A 17,376-nucleotide genomic window follows, 5' to 3' on the forward strand; every position below is an offset into this window, starting at 1 on the left:
CCCAGAGCATGTATAGTGGTCATTTAGTCAGAAACCTGCACCCTTAGGAGTCATCTGACCACAAGCTTCAGCCAGAGTGTGTTTGCACTGACTGCTTGGAATTCTATTTGGCCTCCAACTTAACTGGAAAAAGATTTGAGAAATCACCAAAGAGCAAAACGTCTTTTAGCATGAGGTGGAGTAATAGAGAACTTAGGAGGTTTGGGGACAAGCAGAAGCCATTCCTACCCAGAGACCTGAGAGCAAGAGACTAACAAACATCTTTCTCTGGAGTAGTTTTTCTTGGGTTTTTCTGACACTGACCCCTGGTAGACAAAGAAACTAAAGTAAATTTCCATGGGCACTGGACCAAGAAATGAGAGGGACCATTGGAAGGGTCAGCAACAGAGGCAGGACTGGATTTAGGGTAGGAAAATATCTTTTCTTGGAGACACATTGCAAGAGTGGTTGTTGATCTGAATGAAGTTGTTGAGAGAACTTTTAGGATAATAACTGGCTGAATTTCTCTTTCTTTTCAATTCACAACTTATCTGCGGCTGTGTTTTCAGAAAGTACAATAATACAGAAAAGCAAAAGTCCATTTCTTTGTTGACCAATTCCACTCTTCTCACCAGAGGTAACACCAGACATGATTTGAGGCCTGGTTTCCAGGCCATGTTTTATACATTTATAAACATAGGTGTTTGTGTCAAATATGTAGTTTGGGTTAGCTGGGATTTTGTTTTGTTTTGCATAAATGGTATGACAGTGTTTGCTCACTTGATTGGACAACTTGCCTCTTTTCATTTGACAATGTCTTGAGGATACTTCAAGATACACCAACAGACTTACCCCATCCTTTTTAGCTGCTGCATAGCTCTCTGTATAGTGTTGATATGCCATGGTTTACTAACTGCTCCCCCACTGGTGAGCATTTAGGTTGTGTCTATTTTGTTGTTGTTTGTTTGTTTTACCTTTGTAAACAATACTGTAATGAACATCCTTGAAGTTACCTTTTGGGGCATCTGTTTCTCTTGGATATAATTTCTGGGTCAGGTGGCATTCCTGCTATCATTTAAATAGATACTGCAAGTAAGTGGCTGGGTCCTGTCCCTATTTTGGAGGCAACAGAAACTAGTGGATATCCTGGTTTAAGACCCCCCGCCATATTCACACAAGCCATATAACCTCTGTGGCCTTGGCATTTTCTCTAAAATGGACTTAGAGCTTGAAAAGGAAAATTTTGACTGTTTTAGCTAAAGGGAATTTTAAATTCAGAAAGTGTTTTCCTTTAGATTTTAAACTGCCAACTTGTAGAGAATGTGGGCCTGGTTGTAAGTAGAAGCTGTAGCAAAGCAGTTTAATTCTGTCCCTGGCTTCAGCAAACAGATCTTCTCCATGATTAATGAGTTCCACTTGGTTTCTCCAAATAGTGACTGCGCTGTGCCTGGCTGTTATTTATTTATGTTTTCTCTTTAAAAATTCATGTCAAAAACATCCTTTAAGGTCAGTGCACAGCACTGTGCAGCAGGCTCGGGTAGACACAGATGCCAAGAGAAAGTCTCAATTCCTTGGGGTCTTGGGACCCTCTCCCCACACTGGCCCCAAGAGGAGCAGACCTTCAGGGCATCTAGCTTCCTCCCAAGGAAGGTCAGGGCTACTGGGACCAAAAATAAAGGCACTGAACAGCCAGACAGTAAAGTTGTTTTCTAGTGGGGTGTTTATATTTGTTAGCAACTTCACTGGCCCCACATGACTCCAGCAAGCAGTAGCAAGAGGAAAAGAAGCTAAGAGACCTGGTTGTCCAAATTGCCAGTTTTACTAAGAGCACTGCCCTGATTTCTGTTGAGTGCTGAGACAAAAGAATCATAATTATGTGGTGACTTGACTTTGAGTATAATGGGTAATACTTAAAACCATATATGTGCTTTGTGGACTGTTTTTGGAGTGCCCAAAAATCTAGGGTTGCTGCCTCCTAGATGTCAGACTGAAACATACAACTCAGGAAGAAAGGGACATGAACATGAGGTCTAGAGATGTCAGCCCACATACACAATGCCTTGTTTTGTCTGCTCTTCGTAATGGTGCACAGTTGAGCAGTTTTAATATCATCAACTTACCCCCCCGCCCCGAAAAGGCTCTGGTCTAGAACTGGAACCATATTATATCAGGCCTTGGCTTTCAACAATAGTAATGTCTCACTCTGGCCCCAGGACTCGTTAACAGGATGCCTGGACTAGAGCTCTCTGTTACAGAAAGCAGTCAGCTCCTGTAATGAAGGGAGTGTGGAGTCAGGTTTAAGCCAGAGACAGCCCTGACCAAAGTCTGATTCTTGGCTGTGTGCTGGTGATTGAAGCTTTCTTTTAATACAAAGAACTTTTGTGTCCCTGTGAGTTTCCTTACTACCAACAAGTGCCTTAAGAAGGTACATAAACAGGCTGGTGCACACCTCCCCATTGCCTCTCTCAGGCAGTTCCAACAGCTGGTATAGGGGGGAAGAAACAGGTATTCAGATCTCAATGAGGGCTGCAACGTGAGTCAGAGGAGCCCCAATGCTGCCTCCTTACCATTGTAGACCAAGAATGTAACTCAAAAACAGTGTCCATAGGAAGCCGTGGGCCCATCACTTTCTAGCTGTATAATTCCAGATGGGGCCACTGTCCCCACCTCTGCCCCCAGAGAGACCACTATCTTCACTTCTGTGCCTTTCCACTAGGTATGGGTTGTCTTCAACTTCAACCCTTCCCTTCCTGCATTCTTTCATCTTGATGCCCCCCACACCCGCTTTTTCTCCCCTGGCATTCTTGCCCTCCTTCCACCCTCCCTTTACCAGACCTTGCTTCCAGAAAAATCATGGGTCAATTCCATCATTCAAATGCTTAATTGGTTACACTTTCCAAGTTCAGGTATTTTTATAGGAAAACACACCTAATACCACTAGTACCGTTCTGTTGTAGTTACAGCCCTGAACCACCAGCAAGCTACTGGAGACCATTATCCCTCGCTGAGCAGAGAGATAGACCTTTCCGACCCCTGGGAAATCCTATCACAGAGTCATTCATTGGTGTGTGCAGACAAGTCCAGCTTTTAAGTACAGTATAGCCAATTTTGTTAATGCTGTGCATGGGAACAGAGATTTTTTTTTTTTTTCCTGTACCAGGGATCGAACTCTGGGCCTTGCACTTGTGAGGCAGGTGCTGGAATCACTGAGCTAAATACAGATCCTGTGAACAGAGATTTTTATTCAAGGACCTACAAAACAAGAGGGCCAGTCTTTAAGTAGACATAATTTTTCCCAATGTAAATTGATGAAGTTTTAAATCTTCATCTCCACCCTTCCACCTATGGAGTTGTACGGAACTATTTCACCTGAATAGTGTTTCTAGCATGTGCACCTCCTGAATATCAACACAGCACAAGAAGAGAAAAGTCCACTGGGGAGAACTCTCTGAAATAGAAACACAGAAGAATTTTCCCCCTTATATCTCAGGAGAAAAATAAGACCACAGAAGGAGGGGACAACACTTTTTTCCTAGAAGTTTTCAGCGTTTTCCCCCCTTTTCTACCCTAAGAAATAGTATCCAGCAACAGAAGCACAAAGACCCCATTTCTTTCTGACATCACCTACTAAGAACTTAGAAAATATCTCTGTTTTTTTCAAAGACTTAAAGGATTTTTGGTTTTTTGTTTTTTAATTCCAGAAATTCCTCCCCTCAGGATTGTTGGTTTTTTCCAACCTACATCATTGTGAAGCCTCTCTTTACAGTGAACCACTTCTTTGGCTATATTTTTATTTTCATATCATTCTTGGGGCTCAGTGGAGACACTAGAGCCCCAGCCCTCACCTGTCTCCATGCTTGAATGTATTATTAGGTCATTTCACAGCCTTTTTGTTTGCAGTCAGATTTTCCAAACCTTTTGAGTGTTGCCTCCGGGTTATTCAACTAAAATTAATAGAAAATAATGACTAAATGTAAGCTCAAACTTGTTCAGTAATCTCTTACCAAGTGCTTTACTTTTCTCTCTTGAAATCATATGGAAAACTCAAAAAAATGTTTTTCCATGACCTTGCATAGCCCAAGAGATAAAAAACCATGATAAAAGATCTTCTGCTTTCTTCTGAAGCTTTGAGTTTCTAAGCTCAAGCCAAACTCAGCAAGGGATGAACAGCTCTCAAGTAGCCCAACTTTCTAATGGAGAGAATTTGGCATAGTTTAGATCAACATCTGAACTTTCAGCTCCTTGTTGCAGCTGGGGATGAACAAACTGAATTAGGGAAATTAAGTGTGGTAGGGAGGGAGAACCTTGAGCCAACACTAAATGTTAAACTGAATTAAGCATCTGGAAATGCCAAAAAATATCTCCTTAGTCCTTCATTATTTCTGGTTTATTGAGATCTCAGTGTTGTGAACAGAATGGCAGTGTTAAAACAGAATGGCAGAGAGAATTTTCTGAAGGCTACTCCCATCTAAATGGTCCAGTGCTTCAGCTGGCACAGGCGGCTCAGGAACTTGGATTCAAATTCAACAAAGGCTCTAAATGGCCAAAAGCTTATTCCAAATAAATCATAGGCCCCAAACAAGGTGTTGAAAACCCTGTGGTTTACTCAGTTCCACAGCTAATGTTTTCAGTGACTTATTGCATTTTTCTACCCTCCTTCCTCCATTTCATCTTTAAAGTAGAAGCAACCTAGTACCTGTGGAAATGAATGATTTCAGATGTTTCCTATGTGGAAAAGGTTCCTCAATCCTTTCAAGACTGAGGTTCAGTGGGCTAAGCAGACATGCTAAGGCTTGATTTCCATGAGGTTCTATGAGCTCAGATAAGGTGAAAACTTAAAAATAGGGAACAACAGACCATTTTGTTGGTTCTTGGTCTTTACAAATAGGACTGGATTCTAAGTCAGACAGGCAAGAATTGAAAACATGGAGCCCCGTGACTGACCTTTCCATAGTCTTCTCTTTCCACATACACCTTGAGATGGGTGAATTTAGGAGTGACCACTTCTAAGAAAGGACAGAGCTGGGGTGAAGAGTGGGCAGTGGGCAGTGGGGGTGACAGCTTTTTTGTTTAGAAATCCCAGTATACCTCAGCCAGCAGCCTTTATCAGAAAGGCCCTCAGAGCAGTCTAGTCTTTGTCTTGCAAAGATGATAGATGACATCAGTGGTTACTTTACAGAGGAGTACCCTGAGACTCAGGGAGGTCGTTGACTTGTGGAGCCTTGCAGAAGACTATAATATTAATGATGCCCAAAGCAAGCTGTGAACAATTTATCCCACAATTGACTTGTTTTGAGAAGTGAGTCTGGCTGAAGCCTGTGTGCCAAAGCCAGAGTAACTTGCACCGTTCCCACAACTAAAACCTTCTGACTAGAAGGGCAATGTTCTAATTGCAACTATATATTTAGTCTGTTTTGTTCCTAATTCAAGGAATTAGGAATTCAAGGAATTTGTCTTGTCCTTATGAGCCTTGTTTACATTAATTTCCAAAGAAACTGCACATAGCTTGCCTTACCTCAATTGATTGCTAATTAAAGTCAGTGCTTGGGACTGGCCAGTGCCTTTGTCAGCTGCACCAGCATTGGTCATCCTGGCACCCCACTGTCTCCCTCTTAGTTCTGTCTCTTAGTGTATTTTTTTCCTTAGGCCTGCATCATATACTGGGCATGTGGGTACTGGAACCTAACTGCAGGGGGCTGCAGTAGAGACTGTCATGCCTGGGGCAGATACAAAACAAGAAGTCAAGACCCGCTCCTAGTCTAGTGCTCCTCCATGTCCTCTGCCACCCTCTCTTCAGGTACTGAATGATACACTGAGCAGTCCTGAGAGTATCTCTGCTATACATTTTGGTTGACAAAGCTGGCCTCTTAATCCACTATTCAGAGCTGGCATGGAAGGGACTCTTAAAAGAAACAAGGCGCGCCAGTATCCTGAAATGATCTGTGTACAAGTGACCCAGGGACAGACTGTTTTAAATTATTCATCTGAAAGCAGCCAGTGGTTTGGAGCAGACCCTCACTCCCCTGGCTATCCTGTGAAGCTCCTTTTATAATGCAGAAAGTAAATAGAGCACTGTCAAGGCCAGTGTGCTCACAGTAGACCATGGCATAACTAGTGGCAAAAGTGAAGGCTGTGAATTTTCCATGAGAAACTGCAGAAAAACAAACCAAAGCAGGAAGGCTAACCCCAAAGGATCCTAATTTAGAAGAAGGAAGAAATAAGGGTGAGAGCACATTCTGGAATCTAGGACACACTCAGTTGGGATTTCCTGACTAAGCGGGGAGTGTCATAGGTGTTCCCTGAATACATGTGTGGTCTTACAGCACAAGCAGGGGTCCAGGCCCCTCAGGGAGAATGCTGCTCAGTAACAGAGGCTCCACTTGCGATGGGGCATGGCTGCTCACCATTTTGCCACTGTGTTACAATCTACTGAGCAGGACTCTAGAGAATGCTTGACTCTTTCAGGGTGGAGGAGTTTCTGGAACAGTCTGTGGATGTTTTAATAGCTGTGTCTTGCACTCTGAAAAACCAGGACAATGGAAGATGGGTGGAATCTTAAATCATTGTTCATCATGTACCTACTCTTGTCTCTTGATCATGCAAAGAGAAGGAATATCTCGGGAAACAAAGAGACTCTTCCACCCAAAATTTCAATTTCAACGTGAAAACTGCCAAGGTTTTGTTGAGTTAGCTTGTTTTAGTTTTTCAGCAGAGACTACTTTACCTATAAAGTTCATCTCTTCCTGTCAATGTGCTGGCCTGCAGCAACTGGTGGAGGAGAGAAGGGTGCAGAGATCTGACTTGTGTGTGGATAAATACACACAGAGTATAAGATTTTTGGTCAAGCAAAACAATCCCTTTAAATCCCTTAGTGGGTTTGATACAAATGAGTATAAGCCAATTCCCAACAGACCCATGTATTGGTGAAAAGGTTTGAGTGCCATATTGGAAGGCGTCCCATTCTCCAGGCAGATAGGGGAGTGGGACGCCCCCAAGCGCACCTTGTAGCAGCCCTCATCCTGAAGCATCCTCCTCCATACCCCCACATGTCGCTTGCCATCAGTGACCCAGCCTCTTTTGTCCAGTCCTTCCTCTGGATTCCGGCATCACATAGAGTCTCCTCTATGATGCCTCATTCTCTTTTATGCTCTTTTGGCATTAAAAAAAAAAAAGCAAAAAATTATGAGTCTTTGCTTCCCAAGCACTCTGAAGGGCCTTGGTGGCAGACACCTTTTTCTATCCATCTTTATTTCCCAAAGGCTTCAGTGTGGTTTCTGGGCACCTAGTAAACCCTCTTCTTGAGTCATGCTTAGTGGATTGGTTGGTGGATTAGCAGAGACTGCTCTTTGAAAAACTTTGTCTTTCAGCCTTCTTTTTCCAGGTCATACCTATTATAGAAAATGTAAAGCCCCAAATTTTAGATCACTACATCTTGACATTCATGAGAAGCCCCACAAGTTCCCACTAAAGTGCTGAGCCAGTGACACAGGCAAACAGCTAGGAAGTACAGTTAGCCAACTAAGGTCTGCTCAGGGCAGACCCTACGTTTCTGTTGGAATGGACAGTGTCTTGCCCACCTGATAACCTGAAGGCAGACTTGGCCCTAATACAGTGTCTTGAGTCAGCATTCAGGCTGGCCTGAAAATGAAACCACAGAAGGCCCCAGAAGGAAATGGACTCCTGTGAGCACAAAGATTGAAAGTGGGAGTCATGTGAGTGGTAGGAGCTGCTCACCACCTGTGTGCTTGTCAAGGTGTGGCCCATTCCTCTCTGCCTATCCCACCTGATCCTCACAAATACACCCACCTCCTTAAAGACAATCTTGGAAGGCCTTATCCATGTTTTTTCCATTTAAACAAAATTCTAAGTCCCTGTTCCTTTCTCATGCTGCATCCTGGTTCTATTCTCACTGCCCCAGCAGGCACACCATCCTATAGCTACCATCTCCATGTTCCAGGAGGGGCTGCTGTGTACTCTGCCTTGAGCTCCTACTTCGTTCTTCTTCTTCCTATTTCACAAGAGAGCCAATACCTCCCCCTCCACACCCCTGGATTTCCGCTTGGCCACTGCCTGGCCTTCCTTTGCCTTTTATTTACTAAAACTGTAGAACCCACTGGGAGAACCACATTCCTTCCTGCCAGCATCCTGAAGACACAGGCAGTTTACCTACTGGGCTCAGCAGAAAAGGAAAGTGGCCCATGAAGGGCAAAGAGGTTTTTGAGAGAGAAAGCTCTTAATCAAACACACATATCAAGAATATGAGCAAAGGGACTAGAGAAAATTGCTGTTAAAGTAAATTGCTTTTTGTACAAATGTTCCTTTTATTTGGGTTTTCCCCAGTGTGCCATTCTTGCTTTAGAACTTGGTGAACAGATGTGCTTTTGAAAATGTTGATTAACTTATCCTTTTTTCGACCCCTTCCTACTCACCCAAACTCTTGAGAGCAATGATTATACAAAAAAGCCAAGTTAAGCGGCTAAAGTGTTCTTCCTCACCTTAAGTGGCCTTTGATTCTCCAGGTGCAGAAATATCAGCTGCATCTGAACCCTTGATTCCATAGAAACTTAAAAATGGGCCAATTCTTGGAAGTCATCTCATCCAGTCCTCTGCCTCCAGAGACAAGAGGCTGTGATCTCCTGGGATAAAATGTTCTCACAGTCATTATCATCCATTTATCCTTTTTCCTTCAAAATCAATGCCACATCCGTCCCTTTCCAGGGCATGATCAATAGTGTCCTAAACCTTCTTCCTGGCGCATGTGAGATGGCTTTCCAGCCTTTGACAACTTGTCACATCCTTGGGAGAGACTAAACCCCTAAAAGAAAGAATAGAATTTGGCAGGAGCCTTGCAGTTCTTGTTTGAGTCTGATTCACATATTCTTATCCAATGTTCAGCATCTTTTAACCGCGAAGATATTAAGACATATGAGCATCCTGTCAAAACTACTAATTGTCAGAAATGTGACAGTTTGCTTCCACAATCTTTATTTCATAAGTTTTAAAAAAAAGCACACTGGGTTGACTTTCATAAGCTCAATTGATCCCTGTGACAGACACCACCTGCCTCTTGTGAGATAATATTCACATCTTCATTCCAAAGAAACAGCTTGCTTTGTAGGTGCCCAGAAAAGAATGCAAGAAATGGGCATTGAGGTGGGAAAGCTGGCATTCACCGCAGGTGCCAATTACTATGCTACAAACATGCCAGGTATGGGCTGGATCTATGGAGGACTGGTGCTACACGGCACTGGTCTTTTCAAGTGAGACCTTGGCAACTGGTTCTGTGCATCCCTTACTAGAGACTGAGAGGACGAGAATGTGCTTTAGCACTTTGACCAAGAATAAAGAAGTCCTCTAATATGACTTAAACCACCAGCTTCAGAAAAAAAACCTGAATTTTAAGTGTAATAGTGATAGGTCAATCATTAGTTCAATTTGTGGTCAAGTAGAATGTCCCTGAGATATAGTGCCAAGGAATAAGATGCTCAGGGTGGTTAAAGTTCTTTGTGTCCTCTCATTTGGTGCTTTCACTGTTGGGGGTTTTGAGTGATGTCTTCAAAACTGTGCATATACTTTGGTTGAAGAGAACCCCTAAAGGGCCATATGTATTCACCAGGACTATATCGAGCTCACAGCCTGAAAGGTCATAATTACCTTAACAGATAGTCTTTGTCACATACTGATTCTCTTTTTCAGTATTTTACTTTTTTTTAATTAAATAATTGAATTTATTGGTACATTTTAGGGATACAGTACAGTTACATTCATTGTTGGGATTTGTACCTCTACATGACAGGTCTTGGTTCTCATTTTTTCCCCTTTTCCCTGCCCTCCCTTCACCCCCTCCTCCCCTCCCCATTTACAAACTCTTTATTTCCATCTTTTCATTTTCTCACATTTTTTTCTTTTCCCTCATTACCCTTCCCCTACCCATCCCACCTTCCCTATACCTTTAGCCCCTTGCTTCCCATTTCACATTGTCAGTTATCTTATTAGGATTTTATATACTATTACAGTTTATTCACACCAGAGAAACTATTCGGTATTTACACATGTGTGACTTATTTATTTCACTTAGGAGTATATCCTCAATTTTTACTTTTTTGGACAGCTAATTTATTGGCTCTTGTTTCTGTAAGATGGACAGTACTGTGAATAGAAAGACTTGTATTACTCACCCCTCAGAAATTATAATAAAAGAAGCAAAAGACAGGCAGTGATAATACTCGGGGGGGGGTTCATCATAAATTAACTTGGCTCTCTTCCTGTCTGGGCTCATCAGAGTGGATGCCCATGTTTGATCTATTCTACACTGCAAGGAAAGCCAGTAGGAAAAATAGGCAGGGGCGGCGGAGGGGGGGGATCGAGAGATGTTAACACAATATGCGAAGGTGTGATTTTTCTTTCCAGTTCTCAGAATGATGAAACATGACTTCATTGAATTAACATCCATTTATTCAAAATCCAGAGGAGAAAGACTTTGGTACTTTTTTTCCACTTAGGTGTGTATACATGAGGAGATGCAGTGGAGGTCATAATGGCAACTGAGGATACATAGAAGATGCCACTGAGGGTGCCTTAGATAAACCCAAGTCTAAGTCGGTAATGAGTGACAGTTATTTCAAAGGCACGAGTGACAGAGTTTACTTGACACTAAAACCTGGCCTTTCTTATTATTTCTGTTTTCCAAGTTGTTGTTAGAAGTAAAGATAGAGAATGTGCAGAAGAGATTATTCACTAATGCATAGCTAGTTGATCTAGAAGTGGAGATGCTTCTCTTGCTGCCTGTCATAGTGGGGAGTCATTCTCTAAAAAGTTGTGTCTTTGTCTTTCTGTTATAATGGTAGAACTTGTTGCAACTAAGTTTGTTTGTTTTCCTTATAGTGAATATCCCAGAGATACATGGGAGAGAGGGCTATGAAGATGAAATTGATGGTGAGTATTGCTGTGATTTAGCAGATAATCATGGAATTCAAGTTTGGTTATAAAGATATCAACAAAAAGAATGCCCAGAGTATTGGAGGAACAGAATTTAGAACTATCAGGCAGAAATAGAAATGGAAAGAGTCCAAAGAATGAAGAAATCATCAATTGTTTTGCCAAGATCAAGTGTAGAGATTTAGAAAGTTTGTTGAGTCCCCTCTGCCTAATCTGAAACAGACCTCCTAATTCAAGTAACTTTGTACATCATTGGGCTTTGAATCTGGATAAACTCTCTAAAAGTAAAAGCTGAGTTCATGTATACCAGTCACTAACTGAACCCAGTGACCTCCTCCCAAAACAGGCCTTAGTGAATGAGTGTGGATGTGGATATTCTCCCAGGTCAGCTGTGGTATTTGGTTCCTCCAGCTTGGGCGACACCTTTGTCACACTATTCAAGACTACAGTCTTTCTTATTAAAGACTTGGTCATCTTTTTACACTTCAAATCTCCTATTTTCATATTTATTCTCAGATCTATTCCTGTACTTCTAGTGCACAAACCTAAGGAGGCTGAAACAGCTGTCTTAACTGTAGGGCAAATGGAATTTCTCCCACCCATTCAGACCAGTGCAGGCCTCCCTGGGCTTCTGTGAGCTCCAGCATTGGTGTCCATGAGCCTCACCAGCAAGCATCCACTCAGAGCACAACTTCAGACTAAGACTGATGCTTCCAAGAAGAGCAGCCAGCTGCTTTTAACCTGACCTTAATCAAAACCTTCAAGTGTAGTTATAGAAACCAGAGTGACAGAACCAAACAGCACCTTGTTAACCGGCTGCAGGCTCTCCCTGCCAAACCCAGTCCACCTCTCCTTTTATGGGCAAGAGTGTGTGACTGGCCTTTGTAGGCAGGCTGCAACAGATCAAGCAGCAGAAGCGCCTGATGAAACAAAAAGTGTAAGGAATCGGGATCTAGAAAGCCTGATTCCTGTTCCTACCTTAACTGCTTGCTAACTCTGTACCTTGAGTGAGTCACCCGATTTCTTTAGGTTTTCTCACCCACTAAAAACATGTTACTATCACCCTGCCTTCTTTATGAGGTTCTTAGGAGATTCCAAAGACATGGACCCTGGGCCCAGTCAGGACTTGGTTATACATTACAGAATTGAAAGGATTTTGGTTTTCTAGACCTCCACAGTACCACAAACTCCACAAACTTGGTAGCTCCCACCACAGATATAAATATTCTCAAGATTCTGGAGGCTAGAAATCCAAGAGCAAGGTGTGGGTTATTGGTTCCTCCTGAGGACTAAGAGAAAAGGGTCTGTCCAAAGCCTCTCTGGCTGGTAGATGGCCATTTTGTGTTTATACTGTGCATCCTTCAAGGCATGTCCATGTCTAAATTTTACCTGGTAACGAGCACAACAGTCCTATTGGATTAGGGCCCACCCTCGTGGCCTCATTTTAACATGATTACCCTGTCACCCAGTGAGATGACATTCTGAGGTAGTATTGGGGTGACATGCACTGGAGGGGGCAATTTAACCCAAAGGAGTACAGTTTGCATATCGTGGGAGGTCTGGTGCTTGATGTATGGCCAGGAATGCTGACTCAGGAAGCTTGTCATGTAAAAAGACTTCAATTTACCTTGAAGCAGTTGAAAGTGAGGAATATGGGGAACACTAAGCCATCACATGTGCTCCAATGACACCTCTTAAAATCTGATTATCAATCCCCTAGCATTGTTAGCAATTCAGTGAGATGCAATCCACTGGTAACACACCTGCCTAGTATGTGCCAGGCCCTGGGTTTTATCCTCAGCACCACACAAACAATCTGTGATTACCTATCTAATGTAAACCAAATTATTAAAATGCCAAATATTTAATACTTACAATCTGCTATATGCCAAGCATTTGACAAATAGTTCACTTAATTTCCCTAACAACACAGTGAGGTCAATTTTATTAATGCCCTCATTTTACACATAGGAGTACAGAGGCAGACTTAACCAGCCCAAAATGACACTGCCAGGATATAGCAAGGTTGGACTTGGAACCCAGTCTAGTTCCTGGGGTCCTACTACTCACTCCTATGCCTCAGAGCTGGGAGCCTCAGTCATTTCTCCCTGAAATAAGCAATGCATGCAGAGTCTTGTGTTTTATGCCATAGATGAGTATGAGGTGGACTGGAGCAACTCCTCATCCCCAACCTCAGGGGCTGGAGACCCCTCGGCAGACAAAGAAAAGAGCTGGCTCTACACACTTGACCCCATCCTCATCACCATCATCGCCATGAGCTCGCTGGGTGTCCTCCTGGGGGCCACCTGTGCGGGGCTCCTGCTCTATTGCACCTGCTCCTACTCAGGCCTGAGCTCCCGAAGCTGCACCACACTGGAGAACTACAACTTCGAGCTCTACGATGGCCTCAAGCACAAGGTCAAGATGAACCACCAGAAGTGCTGCTCAGAGGCGTGATGGATTGCACCTGAATCACACCTGACGTTTCATTCCAGCAAGAAGGGCTGGTGAAGATTACATTTTTTTCCCTTTGGAAACTGAATGCCATAATCTCGATCAAACCGATCCAGAATACCGAAGGTATGGACAGGACAGACAGGTGAATGGAGAGAGGAAGGAAGATGTAGCCTCAGAGGGGATCATAACCCACCTAGGACCATGGTGGTTGAGTCATTGCAAAACAGGGCCACATGCTCCGCTGGGACAAACACGGGAGCTCATCTCTTTGTGGTCATAGTTCTACTTCGTTTGTGAGCTTGTCATTCTTATTAATTATATTTCATTTCTTTGGTCTGTAAACAACTCAAAGAGGCAGAAGAGAAGAATGACTTCTTCAACAGAAAAGAGGGACAGTGATCAATGGATACTCTCTGCTTTCTCTTTCTAATCAACACTTGAAAAGCAAAGGGTCTTTTCAGCCTTTCCATCTTTAGAAATAAAACTTTAAGAAAGCCACCCAGCTTATCCCTTCCTCTGATGGTCTTAGGATTTAAGGGATTTGCTGTGGTATGCATTCTGCCATCCACCCCTCCAAGCTGCCATTTCCGGTCCTAGCATCTAAATAGGATGTTGTTGCCTTTAACTTTTTTATCCAGGGGAAAATTGCCATTTTAGGGTCAGCTTGAGCAGCTCTTTCTTATATAGGAATTTAGAGAAGCAAGAAAAGAAACTTCACACTTCAAAACCCATAGGTGCACCTGCATGTTAGAAGTGGACAAGCCTTAAAGTGCTTTGTGAATAGGAGCCATTTGTTGAACTTAGACCCAGAGCTTGTGGCTGTGGGGTGTCCCTTTGGGGGCCTCTGCTGATGGTTTTGCCTTTTCTTTTCCCTCTTCCATGTTCTTCTAGAGTCTATATATATTTACATGTGCGTGCAGCACATGCCCACACACACTCATGCACACACATTTTTCAGGTCTCTAAGTGCCAGGAAATAGCAGTGTTTGATATTGTCAGAGGCAGGTGAGAAAAGATGGGCCCTTGGTATGTTTTCTCCATCAGTGAGGTGTTAGCTGGTGAAAAGAACAGCTGGAAAAGGATGGAGGAGACACCTGAGCTTTGGGTTAATGCACGGGCAAAGGCTGAGCAGTATGGACAGAGACATTTTGATTTCTCCTTTGGGCAACTGCCACCACTCCAGCTCTTGGGAGAGTCAGGGCACAGATGTGCAATAACTGGTTCTAACTAGAAGTCTGTAAATACTGGGGCCTGAGCAGCTCGCTAACTGCTTCAGCCCCAGAGAGGCTTAGATTCTTATTCATACATGTACCTGCACCCCCCCACATCAATTTATGTGTTTTTTATTAAGTGCCTTGAAAAAAATGAAGAAAAATGTACTCTCCCTCTGCGTAGAAATAATGACTATCTTAAAAGTTAAGGCATCCCTCCTTCCTAACCTCAATGGCTCCATTCCCTGTTCCCTAGACTCACTGCTGATCCTACTGATGGAATGAGCCCCACTACCCAAAGGGTAGTCTTAGCCCTAGATGAGGCTCAACTACTCCAGAAAGAGAGGCATTGGGAATAGAAGGAAACTATGTAAAGGATAAAATTGTCCACATCAAGATTCAAGTCTTGATTTTGTATTAATGCCTAAGAATTGCCTGTGTGCTGGAAATACATCAAAAATCCAACCAGGATGTCCAGCCTGTTGCATATCAAAGGCAACCGGTCAGACCATTTTTGCTGCTATGGTCACCCACAATTCCATTTGTCTCACACCCAGGTGAAAGGGAAAGGGTGAATGGCACCGGCTAGTTCCTTTACATATTAATTTATGAAAATGCTAGTTCAAATGGTGATGTCACAGTGTTTCGTATGCAGAGAGGGAGAATTCATATTGACAGCTATTTATTCACATGTGTGTGTCTTTGCGCGCCTTTGAGCTCTCTGTGTCTACTGTGTATGTGAATGGTCACGTGGGACTCAGTGGTGGTGTTGTGATGTTGACCTAGGGCCCGAGTGTAACTTCTGATCTCAGCACTCGTTGGCACAGTGATAGTTAGAGGTGAAAAGTAAAGCTGTTGAGCCCCCAAGGCTTTAGTGTTAGATGCCCTCTGAGCTGGGCACACAGTAGAAGCAAGTTTTTAATTAGCTCACCCTCCTCTTCACCCTCCCACAAAGCTCAGTGTTCAGAAAGCTGCCAAGTTCCAGGGGTTTCCAAAAGAGAAGTTCTAAACCCTGTCTGGGGGTCCTAGCTCTCTCATGCCCAGTGGGCCATTTTATATTAGTTCCCCAAAGACCATTCCTGTCTCAGACCAAAATTCACCTCTAAGTTATTACAGCTCAGCCTGCCTCCTTCTCAAAGTCCTACAGTGGTATTCACCACTGGCTGATTTGTGGCCCTCAGTGAGCCCTGAGTACTGAACAGAAGCAGGGTCCCCACTGTAGGTAGATACTCCATCAAAGCTGGGTCCAACTCTGACCTAGCCAGGGGATGGATGACTTGGTGCATTTATTATCTTTGTCTGCAGGTAGGTGAGCTGACCCATCTCCTTCAGTTGTTCCCTTTGTGAAACCCAACTCACAGTATTGATATCCTTTTTGCCTTGTACTCAATGACACATTACCTCCACGCTCTCCCAGACCAGGCAGTTAACAGGGCCACAGGGTTGCTGTCTCTCTTTGGAGGAGTTGGGGAGCTGTCAGGGATGAGGGTCCAAGGAATGAGCATGAATGACAGACAAGGAAGCAAGGGAAAAAGTTAGACTTACACAGAAAGTTAACTTTCCCAGCCTTTGTTTGCAGTTAAAGGTATTCGACCATTTGCTGGCTGAGCCAGATAACGGGAACTTGAGAGCTTTTACTGTGATTCTTCAATGTAAAAAATAAACAACGTCAAACTGTGTTTATATGATTTGTATAAAGCCTTTTTAAGATTACTATTTAAATAAACATTATACCAGAAATATTCTTCTGCACTGTCTTTATTGGAGACAAAATGACTTGGGACTTAGGTGACCAAGCCATCCCAGGGTTTTGTAAACTTTACTTGACTTTAGCAGCAAAAGTCTCATATCCTGGGAAATACCTTGTCATAATCCACTTGGGCTATTACAACAGAATACTGTAGACCTGGTAGCTTTATGCTCAACAGTTCTAGAGGCTGGAATGTTCAAGACTTGGTATCTAGAAAGGGACTCTCTTCTGCCTCATAGGTACCTGCCTTCTCTCTGTGTTCTCATCTGGCCCTTCTGTGGAGAGAGTAAGTTATCTGTCTGTCTTGTTATTCCTGTAAGGGCCCCAGCCCCTTCATAGGGGTCAGTCCTAACCTTGCGGCCTAATCTAGTCCTAATAAACTCTCAAAGGTTCTACCTCTTCATGCTCTAGAAATGGCAGCTGGGCTTCAAAAAAAAAGAAACATCCCTCAACCCAGGTAAACTAAGATGATTGGTCATTCTCTTGACAATATTTCTCAACATTGGAGTTAGTAGGGTGGGTAGGCTTTTCATAAAAAAAGAAAAAGGTATTTTGGAGATTGGTGAGGGACCATCTGGCCAGGTGGGCTACTATAAGTCTTGCCTAATAGACACCAGAGGCTGTGATGCCTACAAACACTCCTCCTCTCTGGACAATGCCACATCCTACAGTTTTAGAAGCTTTGCTCCTTCCTTTCTGTTCAAACTCTTGATTATGGATGTCTCTGGTGATTCTAGCTTTTATGACACTGCTTCTCAAAGTGTGGTCCTGGGTCAGAAGAATTAACATATTTTGGGAACTTATCAAAGATGCATGTTCTTAGGCTCCATCTTCATTATACCAAATCAGAAACTCTAGGGCAAGACCTAGGGATCTGTTTTTCTGCAGGCCCACCAGAAAATGCTGATGCATTTTCAAGTAAAAGAGCCACTAGTCTAACAGAAGCTGCCTTGAAGATCTTTTACCTGTTAATTACAGGATCCAAAACAAATCAGACTTTGGCCAATGAATGCTAATGGTAGCTGTGCGGGGGGGGGGGGG

General features: G+C 43.2%; 1 protein-coding gene across 4 annotated transcripts in view; it reads left to right on the forward strand.

The window, feature by feature from the left end:
* The window catches only part of Nrp2 (neuropilin 2), a 123,197-nt gene that overhangs the window by 98,472 nt on the left and 7,349 nt on the right, over positions 1 to 17,376 (forward strand). For 2 of the 4 annotated variants that reach the window (XM_010616106.1, XM_010616107.1), the window contains exons 16-17: positions 10,864 to 10,914; positions 13,070 to 15,425. In XM_010616106.1, the coding sequence (XP_010614408.1) occupies positions 10,864 to 10,914; positions 13,070 to 13,374 (356 nt within the window). In that variant the 3' untranslated portion in view covers positions 13,375 to 15,425. Of the gene's footprint in view, positions 1 to 10,863; positions 10,915 to 13,069; positions 15,426 to 17,376 lie in introns of those variants that run through there. The other 2 variants (XM_033764573.1, XM_033764574.1) reach the window with 1 other exon arrangement.

The sequence above is a fragment of the Fukomys damarensis genome, unplaced genomic scaffold, assembly GCF_012274545.1.
Source record: "Fukomys damarensis isolate Sample0158 unplaced genomic scaffold, DMR_v1.0_HiC HiC_scaffold_16, whole genome shotgun sequence".
Classification (NCBI taxonomy): Eukaryota; Metazoa; Chordata; class Mammalia; order Rodentia; family Bathyergidae; genus Fukomys; species Fukomys damarensis.